The sequence below is a fragment of the Triturus cristatus genome, chromosome 1_2, assembly GCF_964204655.1.
Source record: "Triturus cristatus chromosome 1_2, aTriCri1.1, whole genome shotgun sequence".
Classification (NCBI taxonomy): Eukaryota; Metazoa; Chordata; class Amphibia; order Caudata; family Salamandridae; genus Triturus; species Triturus cristatus.
The window spans coordinates 1,169,747,181-1,169,768,621 of record NC_140580.1 but is presented as its reverse complement, the minus strand read 5'-3'; the positions used below and the strand labels follow the sequence as shown (position 1 = coordinate 1,169,768,621).

The 21,441-nt window shown below is 50.6% G+C and overlaps 1 protein-coding gene across 1 annotated transcript in view; it reads left to right on the top strand.

Moving 5' to 3' along the window:
• LOC146868939 (uncharacterized) overlaps positions 1 to 14,869 on the top strand; it is a 348,170-nt gene extending 333,301 nt beyond the window's left edge. Inside the window, exon 2 of the mRNA XM_085614008.1 lies at positions 12,363 to 14,869. Coding sequence (XP_085470134.1) covers positions 13,000 to 13,995 — 996 coding nt within the window. The 5' untranslated portion in view covers positions 12,363 to 12,999 and the 3' untranslated portion in view covers positions 13,996 to 14,869. The remainder of the gene's footprint in view (positions 1 to 12,362) is intronic.
• Positions 14,870 to 21,441: the final 6,572 nt, after the last annotated feature.

The window sequence follows — 21,441 nt, the reverse complement described above, 5'->3', positions numbered from 1 at the left end:
TAAATGAAACAAGCTGCTGAATGAAGCACCGATTTAAGGGGGGACAGGTGGGATTTGGGGAGGCCAGTAAGAAGAGAATTGCGGTAGTCCAGTCTGGAGAGAACCAGCGATTGGACCAGGGTTTTAAGGTCGTGCTCCGGGAAGAAGCGACTAATCCTCCAAAGAAGGAGCAGTTGGTATCGAGTAGACTCAACAATGGAATTGATGTGGGAGAGTAGATTGAGTTTTTTGTCGAGTATGAAACCAAGGGATTTCGCGCTGTCGACAATGATGGGTTTATTGTTAAGTAGATTTATCTGATCCATCCATGATTGAACCGGAGGGGGAGAGAGTGAGGAGGAGAGGAGGAGTTATTCAGTTTTGGAAGGATTCAGAATCAGTTGATGAGTTAACATCCAGTTTTGAATGGAGTCGAGAGTAGGGTTTAGGATGGAGAGATCGTGAGTGGAGGACACCTTAAGGTAGATTGGGGTTTCGTCCGTATAGAGATGATAGTGGATCCGGGATTTACTTAGGAGATTTCCCAATGGTTCTAAATAGCGATTGAACAATGTGGGTGCAAGTATAGAGCCTTGAGGAACACCTTGACCGACCGCCAAAGGAGATGAAAGACTGTTCGCTATTTTGATCATTTGGGATCTATCAGAGAGGAAGGACGCAAACCATTTAAGCACAGTGCCCTCCATGCCCATTCTCTGTTGAAGAGTGTTAAGGAGAGTGTTGTGATTGACAGTGTCAAAGGCTGCAGAAAGGTCAAGGAGGATTAGAAGACAAGACTCTCCCAAATCGAGTATCCGCAGCGCGTCATCAATCACTTGCAGCAGGGCTGTTTCAGTGCTGCAGTTTTGAATGAAGCCGGACTGGGAATTGTCAAGAAGATCATTGTCCTTGATATGTTGAACTGTATTTTAAATAACCCACATGACTCCATTTTGTGTTGCCATGCTCTCGGCAACCTGATGAAGAATTGCTTTCCACGTCCCCGTTGAAACTTGCCCAACCCTCCCTGCTCCTTGTGGTCGAGCCGATTCCGAGAAGCTGCCTGTGTGCCTCACCCCCCAGTTGTGCCAGAGACTCAGCCACATCCTGTCCATTGTTGGTAACTCAACCTGTGACGACCAGCTGCCCTGTGACCACACCAACTGATAGAGGAAGCACGAGGCTGTGCCCCGTGACCACACCAACTGATAGAGGAAGGACGAGGCTGTGCACTGTGACCACACCAACTAATAGAGGAAGCACGAGGCTGTGCCCCATGACCACACCAGTTGGGCAAGGAAGCACGGGGCTGTGGACATTGTGCAATCAGAGAACAGATGTCCCCTGACCACGATTGCACCACAAGACTGACGAAGAACTTGTCAGAATGAGGAACTTATCAACATGTGGAACTGTGTATTGTACAAATGGGCGTGGCTAGCGCTATAAATATGTGTAAGCTGTGGAGTAAAACAGCAGTCTCCGTAGAATTGTCTTTGTACCATTCTGGGACCTCTGTCCTTAGCTCGAGCTAATAAATAACTTACTTCCCTCCACGGCTGGTTGTCCTGGTCTCTTTGGTAATGTATGATTTGAGCAAGAAGAACCCGTAGATTTTAAGGTGTCCCCTGCACCACTGGCTTTGACTCTCCTAGTGGGGGGGGTCTCCAAAAAGCCGGTTCTACAATCTGGCGCCCAAACGTGGGGCGTCTTCGGTGGTCATCATCAAGCCTGGTGGTCGTGAGGGGTCCGTGATCGAATTCCAAGGAAGGCGCGCCACTACATTGGCTGAAAATTGTCTTTGTGGGCCCGAGGTCTCCGATTGCGTGATTCCTCCCTCCAGTGGGCTACCTGACTGCGGCCCCGACTGACGCCCCAGTTCCGGTTCCTAGTCTTTGGAGATCGAGACCTTTGTGACACTTGCCGTGTGACGGAAGATTAACGGTCAGGTAAGAGTGGGAGTGGCCCACTTCTTTGGTGAATTGTATTTTGTTTTTGGTATTTGATTGCAAAAGCCGAAGCCAAGGGGTAAGCACAGTTATAGGCTGTAAATATTCGATTGTACCCTTTGACGTTTGGATCCAGGATACACATCTAGAGATGCCTGGACTTAGTAAATTCCGGAAATGGTGTTGTTGTTATTGTACACAGGACTCTGCATTGGAGGAATCTTGTCCGATTCCTCCTTTGGGGACCCCTAATCATGAAGTCTATGCTAAACATGGTGTTGGCCCGATTATGTTCACAAGTATACAAAGGGTAATACTGAATTGCAATGGCCAATGTATGGTCGTTTTGAGCCTCCTGTATTAGATCATTTAGAAACGTTAGGCCTGCAATGCTTGATTCCTTTCGGGTTTGGCGCAAGGAGTCCAAACAGAAAGAAATCAAACTCAAAAAGAACAAAGCTAAAATAATGCGTATGAGTGTGATTCAGAAAGCCCAGAATCATGATAATCAGAGAATACAAGAGGGTATAGTAATACATGATAGATTAAATAGAATGCAGATAGATGGATGTTACGTTACAAAAAAAGGTTCCGGGAAAGGCCCGGGACAAGGAGGATGACTCTCTCATGGCCTCCATGTTGAACACCCCTCCCCCTTATACTCCCGCCATGTATCCGGCCCTTGATCCCGCCCAATTGACCCCCGCTACTGCTCCAGTTGTTGCCCCTGCCCATACCTCGGTCAATCCGATACCTCAGCCACTCGTTCCCAACGCCCTGAGTGTTCAGGCCACCGCACCAATGCAAGTCCACCCTTCCTTTCCCCTTGTTGCACCTTCCACTAGTCCCGTACCTGTCCAACCTAATGTGCCTTTAACTCCTGTTGTAACCAACCCATTTCTTGTTGACAGTCATCCGACGCCTTCCCCCAGTGCAGGGCTATTAGCGAATGCATGGTCAGTGGTCCGTGATTATATCCCTTATGTAACTCCATATAGACCATCCACTCCCAGACGACGCACCTTGCGCAGACTGATAGGTAGTACACAGGAACAACTCACTATGAGTCAACAAGCTCATGTATGGATGGAAAATAACACTATGTACACCGCTCAGGATATATGGATGACAATGGATCAGTGGACACGCATTCAACAGATTTACTTTTTTTGTGAAATGTGTGACATACTGATCCAAATGTGGGAGGATGTTGTAGAATCAGGTCCACCCCCAGGTCTGTCTGACCTTCGCCATAAGGTTGAAAAAGGGGATATTCGGGGCCCAGCACTATTATGCGATCTAATCATGTTAGTAGCCTACAGACACTCCTTATCTGGTGTTTCGTTAAATAAGGGTTTCCCGGAGGGGCGTGGCTAGCTGCCGAGCGTAATGGCCGCAGCCTGAAGGAGCTCCGGGAGTGAGACCGTCCTCCCCGCCATCCGCTCAATGATCCGCGCTTAAAAGCGAGCCTAAAGTCCACGCCAGTAACACTGGAGCGAAGCGACACCCAGCGATACCGCTCCGGAGTCTCCCCGTGGCCTGAGAACAGATAGTTGGGGCCTATATCCTCGGCTGAAGCCGGAGCCTCGATTAGGGAGGCGCGACCCGGGTGCTGCGCACGAGACCCGGGAACGCTGCGGTGAAGTGCCTTCAGCCCGGAAGCCAGACGGACTGCACAGAAGACGACCCGGGGGGTGGTGCCCGGAGCCTGACTGCCTCGGACTGACAGCATATCAGTGGCACTGCTGCATCGACGAGGTGGGGGCGGAGCGGTGCTCCGGCTGTGCATTTGCGGCTACACGGCATCTGAGACGCCGGGAGTGACGGGGCTGGTGGCCTGGATGGACCGGGGGCTGATGTGAGGGCCTGAATAGATGTCTGTGACGCCCGAACTCCATTATATAAAGTACGTGTACCGCCTACACAAGCCAGGTGCGGCGGCGGTGATCTGCGGGACGGCGACGCACCGCGCCCTTTATGGCGAGGGGCGCGGATGAGTGGGACACACGGGCGCATGCGGCTGTAGGAGCCTCAGAGTGGTGGTGAGTGGCTCACTGGTGTGCCGTCCCCCGTGGGCTCTGCCCCCACGCAGTGCCGGAGCCTGAGGAGTGGCGGCGCCGCCTCGAGCACAGCGTGGAGATCAAGGGCGACTGGTCCTGGGGCCCTGCGCTCTGTCCCTTGTGCCATAGCGCTAACAACCATCTATATAGCCTGGTCCCCGGCTCCGTCATGAGCGGTAAAGGGAGTAGGGCGCATCAGCAAGGGAAATTGGACAAGTACGCATATACTAAAGACTCTCCCCCGTTGACGGAACGCGCCGATCGCACAGAGAGGGCCCCCGCTGCAGCTGGCCCGCCTAAAGTGACAGAGGATATCATGGCCGCCCTTACTAAAGTGCAAACGACGGTGGGGTCTATTTCCATGGACGTGACGCTCCTCCGCGCTGACTTCCAGAAAATGTCCACCAGAGTCACGGAGGTTGAACAGGTGACTGCTACTCTGGCGAAAGACTCTAGCTTTCTGCTTTCAAAAGTGTCGCATCTAGAGGCCGAAAACAAGCGCATGCTCGAGAGGCTTGATGACCAGGAAGGGCGCTCCCGTCGCAACAACGTACGCATCACAGGCATTCCGGAGAGCGAGGGGAGCCCAGCCATGGATCTCTACGTGGAGAACCTCATAAAAACTGAACTGCAACCCAGGGGACTTTCTGCCTTCTTTTCGGTGGAGCGGGCGCACAGGGTGCCCGGGGGTAGGCCTAAGATCGGAGCTCCCCCCCGGCTGGTCCTGGCCCGTATTTTTAACTTTCGCGATCAAGATGCCATTCTCCAGACGGCCCGCGTGGCTTCACCCTTGCGTATACAGAATTCGCAAGTGTCCTTCTTTCCGGACTACACGGCGGCTGTGTCGGCGCGCTGGAGAAGTTTCTTGGAAGTAAAATAGAGACTGAGGGCCCGTGAACTTTCCTATTCCATGTTATTTCCAGCCAGGCTGCGGGTGGTAGCGGATGGGAAGACGTGGTTTTTCGAATCGCCTGAGGAAGCGCATGATTGGCTTGAGGGATGGCAGCAGGTGAAACATTCAGGACGTTCAGACAGGCAAAAGCGGCCTACTGGAGAGACGGAGGAACCCACTGGCCGAGATGGTGCTGTGGAAGCTGCGGCCCGGCTGCAACGCGAGGCTTAATCCAGAAGCGATAAACTTTGACTCTTTATTGGACGGTGGAGGGTAAGGGGGACGGCTCCTGGGTGGTGAGGTGTCTGCGCACTCCTAATGTAGCTCGGAACATTTGGACGCTCGAAATGGGGATGTTTCTGGTCTTTCTCGGACCTCCCGCTCCTTGCACAGAAGTTAGGTATTGGGGTATGGGTTCTGAGCACTCTGCTGAGTTGGGGTGGCGGGCAGTTTGGAGTCCGCATGGCAGGGAGGCAGGGAGGGGGTTGGGGGGAAAGGGGGTATTTCTTCAGGTTTTTTCAGTATTTACGGTTCAAATTGAAAGTAATGTATACAATGCAGTGCACACAGCCACTACAGAACACATGCTGCGCGTCGATCCCTACGCGCTGTTAATTACCCTCGTTCTCACGCGCTCTAATGTCTGCTGCTTGTGAGGGGGAGCCTGCGACGAGTTCCTCCACTCCGATACCGCCACTCTCCCTACTCACGTGGAACGTGCGTGGCTTGGGGGACAAAATTAACCGTGGCCTAGTCCTGCATAGTCTCAAGAGATGTGCTCCAGCGATTGTCCTACTACAGGAAACCCATCTGACTAACACAACTAGTAAGGCAATGGACCGATGGGGCTACGAAATGGTGGCGCATTCAGAATTTACCTCCGGGTCTAGGGGGGTGGGCATTCTGGTACGGAAGCAGTACCCATTAGTTATACACAAACATAAAACGGACAGATCGGGGAGGTTCGCGGCGATAGCCACCCAGTGGGAGGGACGCCCCCTTAACATAGTCTCTGTTTATATTCCTCCCGCAATGCATGCCACTGCGCTGCCGGCACTTAGTGAGTTTCTCCTTGACCTACCAGAAGGGGAACTGCTCCTCGGCGGCGATTTTAATGCAGTTGTAGATGAAGCACTTGATAGACACCCTCAGCGAACAGGTGGGGCGGGAATGTCCCGTTTCGGAAGTTTTGTTGAAGCCCTGGGGCTGTCGGACTTGTGGCGGCTGCATCACCCAACAACAAAGCACTACACGTATCACTCGGGGGTGCATAACAGTCTCACTAGGATTGACTACTTCCTGGGCTCCGCTAATTGTCTTCGCAATATAGACAGTGTTGAGATCAGACCCAGGGGTATCTCCGACCACTCCCCGCTACTTCTGAAGTACGAATGTTACCGCCTCGCACGTCGTCGTATCCCTTCAATACGCCCCGGTTATCTACAGGTCCCCGCGATCCACAAGGCGCTTTCGAAGGCATCGAGCCTCTACTTTGTGGAAAATGCCCCCTCGGTTGCCTCACCGACGATTTTGTGGGAGGCATATAAAACGGCCCTCCGAGATAAGGCGCTCACTACCATAGCAGCGCACAAGCGAGCGCATCTGGCAGAGCTGGAGTCGATCGAACAAGAGCTGCACTCGGCAGAGGCACGACAGGCTCGGGACCCCTCTCCGGAGTCGGCCTCGGACCTGAAGACCGCACAGACCAAGTATAGGGCGCACCTCACAGAGTACACGAAGCAACAGTTGATAGCCACGCGGCACAAGATATATGACCTGGGTGATTTTTTTTTTTTTTGATTTTCAACAAACTTTATTGGTTTCCTCAAGATCTCGACATACATCATCATCAGTACACTGCATACCAAAACCTTATTGACAAGTGCCTCGAAGGGACTCTAACCCAAGAAGCCGTAGGGCAGTTATCCACTAATTACCAAGGGACCAAGCCCACACAAGGCACCCAGCAGTGGTCTGGCCATTGCGTCGTCCAGAAGCCTCCTAGTAAGTCCGCAGCAATCTTGCCCCCCGTAGGGGTGCAACACCTTGTAAAGACCTTTCTCTTCCATAATGTACAGTCGATGTCACTGCGAAATCGATGACCTGGGTGATAAGACTGGGAAGCTCCTGGCGTGGCTCGACAGGCGGGAGGGTGGAGCCAGGTGGATAGCGCAACTCAAATCTGAGGAGGGCCAGGTGCTGACGGAACCCAACGCGATAGTGGGCGCTCTTGCGCGTCATTTCCAGCTGGTTTACTCCTCCACCTCCTCCATGACAGAGGAGGAGGCGGGGACATATGTGCGGGATTTGGCGATGCCCCGGCTCACCCCTGAGGCGGCGAGTGTCTTGGAGGCGGACATCACAGGAGAGGAGGTACAAATGGCAATCGTTGCGCTGCAATCGGGTAAGGCGGTGGGACCGAATGGCATTCCGGTCGAACTCTATAAGCGGACAGCCGGGACGGTTGCCCCTCATTTGCTTAATATGTTTACAGATAGTCTCCGTGTGCGCGAACTCCCACAGGACCAGCGAACAGCCACCATAGTGGCTATACTGAAACCTGGCAAGCCTGCTTCAGAGTGTCACTCCTATCGTCCTATATCGCTGCTGAATGCGGAGGTGTAGGTCCTTGCGAAACTTTTGGCGTCCAGACTAACACCGCATTTGCTAGACATTATACACCCAGACCAATCTGGTTTTATGCCCGGCAGGAGCACGGCCCTTAATTTGCGGCGCTTACACGGCGTGTTGGCCCGAGTGGGGCAATTGCAGGAGCCAGCGGTGCTGCTCTCGTTGGATGCGCGAATGGCATTTGACATGGTCGAATGGCCCTTCCTCTTCGCAGTACTATCACATTTGGGCTTTGGACCCAAATTTTGTGCATAGGTCCGGCTTCTCTATACTTAACCACTGGCCCATGTTGCCGTTAACGGGCATATGTCTGAAGACTTTCCCCTGATGCGTGGCACTCGTCAGGGGTGCCCCCTATCGCCCCTGCTCTTCGCCCTAGCGCTGGAGCCCTTGGCGGCTTGGATCCGCTGGGAGCCCCTGATACGGGGACTTAAGTGCACAAATGACTGGGAAGACCGCATATCCCTCTACGCGGATGATGTGCTGCTCTATCTATCTTCCCCGAGGCGCTCAATCCTCGCTCTACTTAACATTTGCGAAATCTTCGGGAGAGCGTCCGGCTATACGATCAACTGGTCAAAATCGGTAATGTATGTGCTGCACGGCCCTTCCCCTCGGCTCCCCGCGAACTGCCCACTACAGACGGCGCTGGGATCGTTGAAATATTTGGGTATCCACGTCACTGCAAACCATGCGGACTTCCTAAAACTGAATCTGCAACCCTCACTTGACCGGCTCAAATGCGATGTGCGTCACTGGGGTGCGTTGCCGCTCACGTTGCTGGGGAAAGCTGCCCTGTTTAAAATGATGGCCCTGCCTCGATTCGTATATATACTGGAAAACACACCGTGTCGCATACCGCCGGAATACTTCCGCGCGGTAGCAGCGCAGGTGACTAACCTTCTGTGGGGTGGCAGACCACCGCGTATAGCACAGTCCAAATTAACTCGCGGCTGGTATGATGGAGGGATAGCGCTTCCAGACATTCAACTCTATTACTGGGCGGCGCAGCTAAAAGTAATTAATCAGTGGCTCCATGTTCCGCGCACAGACCCGGCATTCAAAGCCGATAGGGACCTACTGGGGGAGCGAGGGGTGCTGTCACCCCTGTATGATGGTAAACTGGCTCCTGCGCTCATCGGCTCACTTAGACAGACCGTTGCCATTTGGCACGCGGCGCAGGCCAAGTTAGGGTGGCGCGGGGTCTTGACCCAACTCACACCTCTGTGGGACACAAAACAGCTCGGGAAGCTCAGAAACAGCAGGGGCTTTGATAATTGGGACAATATCGGGATCTCCACAATTGGCGACATGTGGCACAGGGGTGGCATCATTACATTTGAGCGCCTTCAGCAACAATACGAACTGGCGTCCTCCGAATGGTTCCGATACACACAATTCAAACACGCCTTACTGGCGAGGTTGACACCAGGCGCGGCGGTACCGGAGGCATCGCCCTTGGAGGACCGGTTATTAACGGATTATATGCCCAAAAGGGCCACATCGCTTACATACCGCAAACTGATTAACAACCTACCTGACCCAGTGGGTCCTCTCCGTGAGAAATGGTCCCGGGATATGGGGGAATTTTATGACCCGGAGTGGCGGGAGGCGCTGGCTTCACCGCGTGAGGCGGGTATACCATCGAGGCTCCGACTGGTACAGCTCCGCATTCTGCACCGCTCATACTACACCAGACACACTCTACACATTATAGGTAGTGTGTCACATATGTTCTGCCTGCGCGGCTGCGGGGAGGTGGGAACCTTCCTCCATACCATATGGGAATGCCCCGTACTCCAGGAGTACTGGAAACAGGTGATGCGGACGCTGTCGCAGTCAGGGGGAGTCTCACTAATACCAGAACCTAGACGCTGCCTGTTGAATATATGGGAACCTAACGACCTCTCGCGCCTGGCGCAGGGCTGGGCTACGCTAGGGATTATGATAGCCAAACGCAACATAGCTCAAAAATGGGGAACAGGGGAATTGCCGAGACTAACCGCATGGGGAGCAGACATGGACGAGGCCATGTTTGCTGAGAGGTCGGCCTTTATTGGACGAGGCTGCCCTCGTAAATGGAGTAAAGTGTGGGGGGCGTGGAATAAATTCAGAGGTGGCATCTGTGACCCACCCTCAGATTCTGACGATGATGCCTCGGACTCAGACTGATGCGGGGAGGCCCAGAGGTATAGGCGCGGGGTGGTGGGTATTGATGACATGCACTGTTGTGGAATTGTTACCTACAAACTTGTCACTATCAGTGGCTACTGAACTGCTCAATATTGTGGAAAACTGCGTGTTCGACTGCTGTGTTGTACTGCTGCTTATTATTAAAAATAAAAACAAATTTAAAAAAATAAATAAATAAATAAATAAAAAATAAGGGTTTCCGATGAGGGAGGTACAGCCTGTTTGGAGAGACCGCGTCGCTTGCGCAGATGGCAACCCTGAAATACCGGCAGGTTTTAGGCAGATGTGGGTCCATGTCCCTTGGAAAAGGTCTGACGTCCTCCAACTTAAAAATCAATTGCCTGACCCGCGTAAAAATCCAGCAGGTTATTCTAAGGAATTGACTCAGACACTCCAATCTGGCGTAATGACTTTAGCAGATATAGATATGTTAACGGGACAAGTAGTACCGACTGAAGTATGGTCCAACAATACGCCATAATGATCAAACAGAATTTGGCCATACATGGAAGGTATTTAAGGAAGCTGACAGAGCTCGAACTGGCGGTGAGAAACCCGATCCCATGATCTTGGCCCTTCCGGCCCAGATATTTACTGCCATGAAAAAGATGTTGACACCCCACCGTATTAATTGGGACAGATTAGCTGCTTGTAAACAAAAGAAAGATGAAAGTGTCTCTGACTTTTTCACACGATTCGAAAGCACATTCAACGACTATAGTGGACAGGACATGACTACAGAAGGGGGACAGCGACTGTTTGTGGATAAATTTGTGTCTAATCTGTTGCCAGAACTTGGGACTAAGCTCAAAATGTCAGAAAGTGCATGGCCCATTTCCAACCCGTCTGGTATTTTGACAATGACCCAGTACTATGAGAATAGGGAGAATGAAGAGCGAGATAGAACGGATAAAAAGACTAAAGACTTAAAGATAAAGGTCTTACTCCAACAAGCATACCCGACCCAGACCCAAAACAGAGGTGCCCCTAAGTTTCAACGAATAGCTCAGAGACCTGCCCCCGTAACTCCTCGCCCGCCGCTGGGACCCAAACAGTGCGCTTATTGTCACCAAGAGGGTCATTGGCGCGACGAGTGTCCCTTGTTGGCCCAAAACAACTCTGCCCCCGCTGACCACTTCACAGGACAACGTCCCCAGAGAGGACGAGGCCGAGGCGGACCTAGAACACAGTTACAGGACAGGCGCTCCCTTATGCAAGAGAATAGATTTGATACCGCTAATTATGAGGACCGCAATTACTTTACTGAGGATTATGAGCCTGAAGAAGGGACTGGGTATTTGTCCCACTAGGATTGCCAAGGACAAGAGAAGGAACCCGTGCCTATTCCTGTTGACCAGAAGGGACCGTATGTTCATGTTACAACACTGGGCTCTATGGAAAAATTCTTGGTCGACACTGGTGCAACCAAAAGTTCTATTGCTAGGTCCAAAGTCCTTGGGGCCCCCTTGTCTGGCGCGAATAACATTTCTGTAGGGTTTTCTGGCACCCCAGTATCTAGCCCCATTTCACAACCACTGGAACTAACGATAGGACCCTACACAGTTGATTCCCCTTTGGTTTTGACTTCTACATGTGGGGAAAATTTGTTGGGTTTAGATCTATTAAAAAGATTACATGAAACAATATACTGTTCTCCTGATGCGGTTTACATCACTATGGGTCCCCCACCACACACCCAGTATATTTAGCCTCCTCAGATCCAATTCCCCAGGAACTTCAGAAAGTCTCTCCTGATCTTTGGGCCCAAGGTGATACTGATGTCGGCCTTTTGTCCATACCCCCCTTTTCTGTTACCCTGCAGGAAAATGCTCGCCCTCCCCGACTTCCCTAATACAAAATACCCAAAGAAGGGGAAAGGGCATTATTCCAGATCATTTCTGAACTTGTTAACAAGGGTGTAGTTGAAGAGACAAGAGGAAATGTGTGCAATAGCCCAATTTTGCCTGTCCTAAAACGCACCGATCCTTCCAAGCCCCCTCTTTATCATTTTGTCATTGATTTGCGCGAGATAAACAAAATAGTAGTTCCCCAGTTTCCTGTGGTCCCAGATATCACCACCCTACTGACTATGGTTCACCCGTCTGCATGTTTTTTCACTGTCATTGACTTAAAAAATACCTTCTTTAGTATACCCGTTGATGAACAGAGTAGGGCCCTTTTTGGTTTCTCATTGGCAGGACGGAGTTTCTGGTTCTGCAGAGCTCCACAAGGATATACAGAGAGCACTTCAATTTATAGTCAGGCCCTCAAGGGCCAACTTGATTCCCTGACCCTACCCCAAGGTACAGCACTACTCCAGTACGTTGATGATTTGCTTATAGCAGCAGACACCGAGACGTTGTGTAAAGAAGCTACAATGAAATTGCTCCTACATCTGGCCCAGTTCAATCACAGTTTCTTTATCCAAACTCCAATATTGTTGACATGAGGTGACCTACTTAGGTCATCTCCTGTCGAAGGAGGGACGCCGCCTCACCCCTGAACGAATACAAACAATCAGTAAAATGCCCCCACCAAAGATGCAGAAGGAGGTCCGTGCTTTCATTGGTATCATCTCCTACTGCTGCCAGTGAATACCCATTGTTGATTGATTATTTACATGAATTGACCACTAACCTACGTCTCATTCATCGTCAGGTACAAGATATCCTGCCACCCAAACCAGAGGACCCTGGTCACACCATCCAGCCCGGTGACTGGGTCTGCATCCAGAACTTCCAGAGAACAAAGAACTTGGAGCCGAGGTAGAAGCCGCCCCAGCAAGTGTTGCTGGCTACCAGGTCTGCAGTGAAGGTGGCAGGAAGAAAAAACTGTCCACGGAGTGCATTGCAAGAAGGTGCCCCTACCACTACCATACGACGGGTGGGTCAAGGAAGGCCTGGGTGACGACGAATGTGAAAGAGTCCCACGCTTTGTACCCTTCGGTGACGCCAACATTGCCTGGGCTTCATCTGAACGAGAGGACGACGACATCCTGCAATCTGCCGTTCCTCCGCAACTGAGGTTGTGGGACACTCAACAGCCAGAGCCTTTGTTTCCTGATCAGACAACGCCCAGGTCCACTCGGTACAACCTCCGACCCAGAAAAAAGGACTGAAGAGACAAGGGTCTCTGCCCTCTGCTTGACATGGTCCGACAAACCGCTGCAGGGCTGTGATACACCGACGCTTTTGGCCAGAGCCGGTACAGCAGACTGGAACGTGCCAATAGGGCCGCCGGAATCACTAACCTCCAATCACAGGCAGCAACTAGGGAAGACCAAGTGAAGCAGACGATGAACAAAATGAACACTGAAAGCTTGAAGAGCAAAGAAATAAAGAAACAAGAGTACATGAAGACAATACGTGGCCGGTACTCGATCTGTCTAATCGTATTAATGACTATTTCACTGGGACTGGCCTGCCTCGGATGGGTAATACACGCTACCCTTGCAGCATCTGAGCCTCCTACCACTATAGAATCGCCTCATCAACATGTGTCATTACCCACCCATGAGAGAAACAGAAGGACAGGTTTCTTTAACAACACTTTCATTCAAATGCTACACCAGCACCAGCTTGTGGTGAACACGACAAACTGTTGGCTATGTGGGTTGCTGCCCCATACTGCAAGCACTGGGATGTCCCTGATTCCTGCTCCTTTTTCTCGAGCTGGCTCGGCCTACGGCTGGTACACTGTGTTCTTTGATGCATTCTATTCAGGTGACACATCCACGCGATCCCTGGGAAAGATCAGTAGCAGACAAGCATTCCGCCACATCATGGCTGCGGAGTGGCCAAGCATGAATAAAGATTCAGCAGAAAAGAATGAATATGAGGACAATCATGGGTCTTTCTATCCATCGAACAACTACAATGGTGGGGGAAAGAAAAGACTGCCACCTATCAGAGATCTCCCTGTCTACCCACATCCCGGGAAATACTGCATGAAGAGCAGTGGAACAGTATGGGTGGGAGAAAGTGACTGTGCCTACACAATCCAGCTCAATGGTTCGACTCTCCCAGCTCTGGTGTCCTCACTGAACACGTACTTTGTGTGTGGGAACAAGGCCTACACCTGGCTACCCAAGTCTTGGGCAGGCACCTGTTACATTGCTTGGTTGCTTCCCCCCACCTACACAGCGATGCAAAACACCACATCCAGAAGAGAGGTGTGGTTGACACTGAAGACACAGCTGGCCAAGAATTTGGTGACTTTGCTAAAGGGTTCCTCCCCTTTTGGGGCCCTATGGTCAATAGTCGCAATCTCCGACATCTCACCAGGGTGGTAGAAGCCACCATCAACGCAACTGCCGGTGCCCTCAGTAACATCACGGCTGAACTTCAAGCGGACCGCCTCATGACTTTACAGCATTGCAATCCTTGCAGCCGCATTGTTCTCTTGCTGCCTCTGTGTTCAATGCGTGCCCGTGCTGTGTGGGCTCTGTGCCACCTCTTTGGCACACAAACAAGTAAATTCACACCATCACAATGCCATGATGATGATCGAGAAAGAGGTCCAGGTGATGATGGACATTGACCTGGATGACGACTGATTGTTGCCTCTGCATGGCAAAAGGAGGGACTGTTGAACTGTATTTTAAAATGAGCCACATGACTCCATTTTGTGTTGCCATGCTCTCGGCAACCTGATGAAGAATTGCTTTCCACGTCCCTGTTGAAACTTGCCCAACCCTCCCTGCTCCTTGTGGTCGAGCTGATTCCGAGAAGCTGCCTGTGTGCCTCACCCCCCAGTTGTGCCAGAGACTCAGCCACATCCTGTCCATTGTTGGTAACTCAACCTGTCACGACCAGCTGCACTGTGACCACACCAACTGATAGAGGAAGCACGAGGCTGTGCACTGTGACCACACCAACTGATAGAGGAAGCACGAGGCTGTGCCCCAAGACCACACCAGTTGGGCAAGGAAGCACGGGGCTGTGGACATTGTGCAATCAGAGAACAGATGTCCCCTGACCACGATTGCACCACAAGACTGACGAAGAACTTGTCAGAATGAGGAACTTATCAAAATGTGGAACTGTGTATTGTACAAATGGGCGTGGCTAGCGCTATAAATATGTGTAAGCTGTGGAGTAAAACAGCAGTCTCCGTAGAATTGTCTTTGTACCATTCTGGGACCTCTGTCCTTAGTCGAGCTAATAAATAACTTACTTCCCTCCACGGCTGGTTGTCCTGGACTCTTTGGTAATGTATGATTTAAGCAAGAAGAACCCGTAGATTTTAAGGTGTCCCCTGCAACACTGGCTTTGACTCTCCTAGTGGGGGGGGTCTCCAAAAAGCCAGTTCTACAGAGAGATTTGTTTCGCTACACATCTTTCTGTGATATTCGCAAGAAAAGGTAGGTTAGTGATGGGGCGGAAGTTGTTGAGGTCGTTCGCATCAGCTGTGGGTTTTTTAAGCAGAGGGGTGACCTGCCCAGTTTTGAAGGAAACAGGAAAGGAGCCTTGACAGAGGGAGAGGTTGACCAGAATGGTCCAATAGGAAAGAGAATGGGTATAGAAGTCAATGGCAATGGCACTAGGGATGGGGTCAAGAGAATGGTTGGAGGGCTTTGTTTCGAGGATGCATTCGAGGAGGGCATCTTCAGAGATGGGGTCAAAGTTCTGCCAAATGGCTAAGGAATTGTGCTCCTCTGGAGGGGTAGGATGAATGACCTGATCCACCAGTGATTTCACTTTTTCATCAAAGAATATAGCGAATTCCGCTGCTTTCTTTGTAGAATCCTCCAACTTGGAGGTTGGGGGAGAGCAGTTTGGGTTATTGATGAGATCGAATCGTTTTTTGGGTCTATTTTTGGCTGAGTCGAGGAGGGTTCTGAAGTGCGATGCTTTTTCAAGGAAGATGTGCTTGTGCTACTTGGATCTTGCTGAACGAAGCGTGGCCAAATTATTGGTGGAGGGCGCTTGCCTCCATTGTTTCTCCAGGATTCTTAGGTACTTCCTTTCTTCATAAAGGGATTTGTTGAACCAAGGTGCTGAGGGAGTGGGCCTTTTCCTTTTGCTTTGAAGAGGAGCGACGTTATTGATTTCGACTGCTAGGACTGAGAGGCATTGGGAGGTGAGTTCGTTAACATCCAGGTTTGGGTCTAGCCTTGGGAGTGATAGCAAAGCAGAATCACAGAGGGTACCGAGGTCAATATTTTTAGTGTTACGGAACCAGGAGGTAGCCCTCTTAGGTTGGCCGAGAGTTATAGAGTGTGACAGGTGAAGAGAGAATGGGATGAGGAGGTGGTCAGACCAGTCTACATGAATAGGGGTAGCGATAGTAAGCATGCCTGCTTTAGAAATAACAAGGTCCAGGATTGAGCCCTTACAGTGTGTTGTATCTGTGCAGTGTTGGATAAGATCGTTTGCGGAGAGGAAGTTGGCCAGCATATTCGCAGAAGAGTCTTCCAGCAAGCCCCAGTGGAGATTGAAGTCACCCACGAAGATCTGATTGTCACTTTGCGAGTATTGGTCGCTAATGAGGTCACTGAGTTCCTCCATAAACGAAGGGCCGCTACCAGGCGGGTGGTAAATGGCATGGAATCAGAGGGGTGAGCGGTGGTGCAATTGAAGCTCAAGTGATAGGCATTTAAAGGTGCGGAAGGAGCTGTTAGGAAAAGCCTTAAGTTGAAGGGAGTTTCTAAAGAATCCCAAAGCAACAACGGCGGACCTCCTATTCCGCACCTCGTGCCAGTTCCTATATGTGCGATCGCTGTGCAGACTACCCCTACGCCAGCCGTCGAGTGGCGTAACTGTACTCCAGATCAAAGAATCATGTGACAAATGGGGGTGCGCAAGGAACAAGGAAAACTAAACAGAGAGGGGACAAGGAATAAGAAACGAAAACTCTTACACATGATACTTTGTTTGGTAAGAAGGTTGATTTGGTGCCTCATATTATATTATACATAGTTTGTGTTTTATTCAAAGATGCCGTCTAACTAAACCTTGCACACATTTTTTTATTCATCATTCTACAGTATCAATTCTCTAACTCTTGGTTTTCCTTGTCCCTTCTCTGTTTCGTTTTCCTTGTCCTCTCTCTGTTTCTTTTTCCTTGTCCTCTCTCTGTTTCTTTTTCCTTGTCCCCTCTCTGTTTCTTTTCTTTTCTCTTCCACATGATTTTTATTATTCTAGCATCCAATGAATTCCTATGCTGGATATTAGGTCAACACTGTTAGCATGGTGTACAAATAGTTGACTCAATTTGGTATTAATGTTATAAATTACATGCTTTGTTCTGACATATGATGTGTTTTTTCTTTTTCTTTGTTAGGACTGTGCAGTCAAATTGTTCAGAACTTTGTGTCTTTTTCTGTTTTGTTTGTATCAATACCGTTTACCTTTGTGTGTGTTCTTTTGTACAATTTGTGTTATGTTTTGTAGTCTTGTGCCGTTTGATTTATATGTTATTTATATGTGCCTATGTTATAACTTTACAGCCCTGAGGAAGTTCCCTATATGGGAATGAAACGCGTTGGCTGGATTGTCTAAACCCAATGATTTTTATAAGAATTATTTTTGAATAATGAAGTTACTTTTCTATCCACACTGGCCTATTGGACTTCTTGAGCTGTGTCACACTCGCTTCACCCCCTGGACTCTGACCTCGAACCGAACCTTCCTTTTGGGTTCTTAGGAAGGTCCTTTTTCCGAGCACACCTTAGGCCCAGTTAGTCCTCCGCTTCCCCTGTGAGGGGGTGAGTGCTCAGGCACCCCCGACCTCTGGGTGCCAACACAGTGCCAAAGCAGCCTTTGCCTCATTATCCAATGCAGTGAAGCAGCAGACCAGCCTTTGCCTCAGAATCCAATGCAGTGAGCAGCAGACCAGCCTTTGCCTCAGAATCCAATGCAGTGAGCAGCAGACCAGCCTTTGCTTCCGAATCCAATGCAGTGAGCAGCAGACCAGCCTTTGCTTCAGAATCCAAAGCAGTGAGCAGCAGACCAGCCTTTGCCTCAGAATCCAATGCAGTGAGCAGCAGACCAGCCTTTGCTTCAGAATCCAATGCAGTGAGCAGCAGACCAGCCTTTGCTTCAGAATCCAATGCAGTGAGCAGCAGACCAGCCTTTGCCTCAGAATCCAATGCAGTGAGCAGCAGACCAGCCTTTGCTTCAGAATCCAATGCAGTGAGCAGCAGACCAGCCTTTGCCTCAGAATCCAATGCAGTGAGCAGCAGACCAGCCTTTGCTTCAGAATCCAATGCAGTGAGCAGCAGACCAGCCTTTGCTTCAGAATCCAATACGCAGCAGACCAGCCTTTGCCTCAGAATCCAATGCAGTGAGCAGCAGACCAGCCTTTGCCTCAGAATCCAATGCAGTGAGCAGCAGACCAGCCTTTGCTTCAGAATCCAATGCAGTGAGCAGCAGACCAGCCTTTGCTTCAGAATCCAATGCGCAGCAGACCAGCCTTTGCCTCAGAATCCAATGCAGTGAGCAGCAGACCAGCCTTTGCCTCAGAATCCAATGCAGTGAGCAGCAGACCAGCCTTTGCTTCAGAATCCAATGCAGTGAGCAGCAGACCAGCCTTTGCTTCAGAATCCAATGCGCAGCAGACCAGCCTTTGCCTCAGAATCCAATGCAGTGAGCAGCAGACCAGCCTTTGCCTCAGAATCCAATGCAGTGAGCAGCAGACCAGCCTTTGCTTCAGAATCCAATGCAGTGAGCAGCAGACCAGCCTTTGCTTCAGAATCCAATGCGCAGCAGACCAGCCTTTGCCTCAGAATCCAATGCAGTGAGCAGCAGACCAGCCTTTGCCTCAGAATCCAATGCAGTGAGCAGCAGACCAGCCTTTGCTTCAGAATCCAATGCGCAGCAGACCAGCCTTTGCCTCAGAATCCAATGCAGTGAGCAGCAGACCAGCCTTTGCTTCAGAATCCAATGCAGTGAGCAGCAGACCAGCCTTTGCCTCAGAATCCAATGCAGTGAGCAGCAGACCAGCCTTTGCTTCAGAATCCAATGCAGTGCGCAGCAGACCAGCCTTTGCCTCAGAATCCAATGCAGTGAACAGCAGACCAGCCTTTGCTTCAGAATCCAAAGCAGTGCAGCAGCAAAGCAGCCTTTGCCTCACAATCCAACGCAGTGCAGCAGAAAAGCAGTCTTCGCCTCACAATCCAACGCAGTACAGCAGAAAAGCAGTCTTTGCCTCACAATCCAATGCAGTGCAGCAGCAAAGCAGCCTTTGCCTCATAATCCAACGCAGTAGCAAAACAGTCTTTGCCTCATAATACAATGCAGTGCAGCAGAAAAGCCAACCATTGCCTCATAATCCAATGCAGTGCAGTGCAGTAGCAAAGCAGCCTTTGCCTCATAATACAATGCAGTGCAGCAGCAAAGCAGCCTTTGCCTCAGAATCCAACACAGGGCAGCAGCAAAGCAGCCTTTGCCTCAGAATCCAACGCAGTGCAGAAGCAAAGCAGCATTTGCCTCACAATCCAAAACAGTGCAGCAGAAAAGCAGCCGTTGCCTCACAATCCAACACAGTACAGCAGAAAAGCAGCCTTTGCCTCATAATCCAAAGCAGGGCAGCAGCAAAGCAGCCTTTGCCTCATAATACAATGCAGTGCAGCAGAAAAGCCAACCATTGCCTCATAATCCAACGCAGTAGCAAAGCAGTCTTTGCCTCACAATCCAATGCAGTGCAGCAAAAAAGCCAACCATTGCCTCACAATCCAACGCTGTGCAGCAGCAAAGCAACCTTTGCCTCATAATCCAATGCAGGGCAGCAGAAAGGGCAACCATTTAGTCACAATCCAATGCAGTGCAGCAGCAAAGCAGCCTTTGCCTCACAATCCAACGCAGTGCAGCAGCAAAGCAACCTTTGCCTCATAATCCAACACAGTGCAGCAGCAAAGCAGACTTTGCCTCACAATCCAACACAGCGCAGCAGCAAAGCAGCCTTTGCCTCATAATCCAATGTAGGGGAGCAGCAAAGCAGCCTTTGCCTCATAATCCAACGCAGTGCAGCAGCAAAGCAGCTTTTGCCTCACAATCCAACGCAGTGCAGCAGAAAAGCCAACCATTGCCTCATAATCCAATGCAGTGCAGCAGCAAAGCAGCCTTTGCCTCAGAATCCAACACAGTCCAGCAGCAAAGCAGCCTTTGCCTCACAATCCAATAAAGTGCCGCAGAAAAGGCAACCATTGCCTCATAATCCAATGCAGTGTAGGAACAAAGCAGCCTTTGCCTCACAATCCAACGCAGTGCCTCATAATCCAATGTAGGGGAGCAGCAAAGCAGCCTTTGCCTCATAATCCAACGCAGTGCAGCAGCAAAGCAGCTTTTGCCTCACAATCCAACGCAGTGCAGCAGAAAAGCCAACCATTGCCTCACAATCCAAAGCAGTGCAGCAGCAAAGCAGCCTTTGCCTCATAATCCAAAACAGTGCAGCAGAAAAGCAGCCGTTGCCTCACAATCCAACACAGTACAGCAGAAAAGCAGCCTTTGCCTCATAATCCAAAGCAGGGCAGCAGCAAAGCAGCCTTTGCCTCATAATCCAACGCAGTAGCAAAGCAGTCTTTGCCTCACAATCCAATGCAGTGCAGCAAAAAAGCCAACCATTGCCTCACAATCCAACGCTGTGCAGCAGCAAAGCAACCTTTGCCTCATAATCCAATGCAGGGCAGCAGAAAGGGCAACCATTTAGTCACAATCCAATGCAGTGCAGCAGCAAAGCAGCCTTTGCCTCACAATCCAACGCAGTGCAGCAGCAAAGCAACCTTTGCTTCATAATCCAACACAGTGCAGCAGCAAAGCAGACTTTGCCTCACAATCCAACACAGCGCAGCAGCAAAGCAGCCTTTGCCTCATAATCCAATGCAGTGAGCAGCAGACCAGCCTTCGCTTCAGAATCCAATGCAGTGAGCAGCAGACCAGCCTTTGCCTCAGAATCCAATGCAGTGAGCAGCAGACCAGCCTTTGCTTCAGAATCCAATGCGCAGCAGACCAGCCTTTGCCTCAGAATCCAATGCAGTGAGCAGCAGACCAGCCTTTGCTTCAGAATCCAATGCAGTGCGCAGCAGACCAGCCTTTGCCTCAGAATCCAATGCAGTGAACAGCAGACCAGCCTTTGCTTCAGAATCCAAAGCAGTGCAGCAGCAAAGCAGCCTTTGCCTCACAATCCAATGCAGTGCAGCAGAAAAGCAGTCTTCGCCTCACAATCCAACGCAGTACATCAGAAAAGCAGTCTTTGCCTCACAATCCAATGCAGTGCAGCAGCAAAGCAGCCTTTGCCTCATAATCCAACGCAGTAGCAAAACAGTCTTTGCCTCATAATACAATGCAGTGCAGCAGAAAAGCCAACCATTGCCTCATAATCCAATGCAGTGCAGTAGCAAAGCAGCCTTTGCCTCATAATACAATGCAGTGCAGCAGCAAAGCAGCCTTTGCCTCAGAATCCAACACAGGGCAGCAGCAAAGCAGCCTTTGCCTCAGAATCCAACGCAGTGCAGAAGCAAAGCAGCCTTTGCCTCACAATCCAAAACAGTGCAGCAGAAAAGCAGCCGTTGCCTCACAATCCAACACAGTACAGCAGAAAAGCAGCCTTTGCCTCATAATCCAAAGCAGGGCAGCAGCAAAGTAGCCTTTGCCTCATAATCCAACGCAGTAGCAAAGCAGTCTTTGCCTCACAATCCAATGCAGTGCAGCAAAAAAGCCAACCATTGCCTCACAATCCAACGCTGTGCAGCAGCAAAGCAACCTTTGCCTCATAATCCAATGCAGGGCAGCAGAAA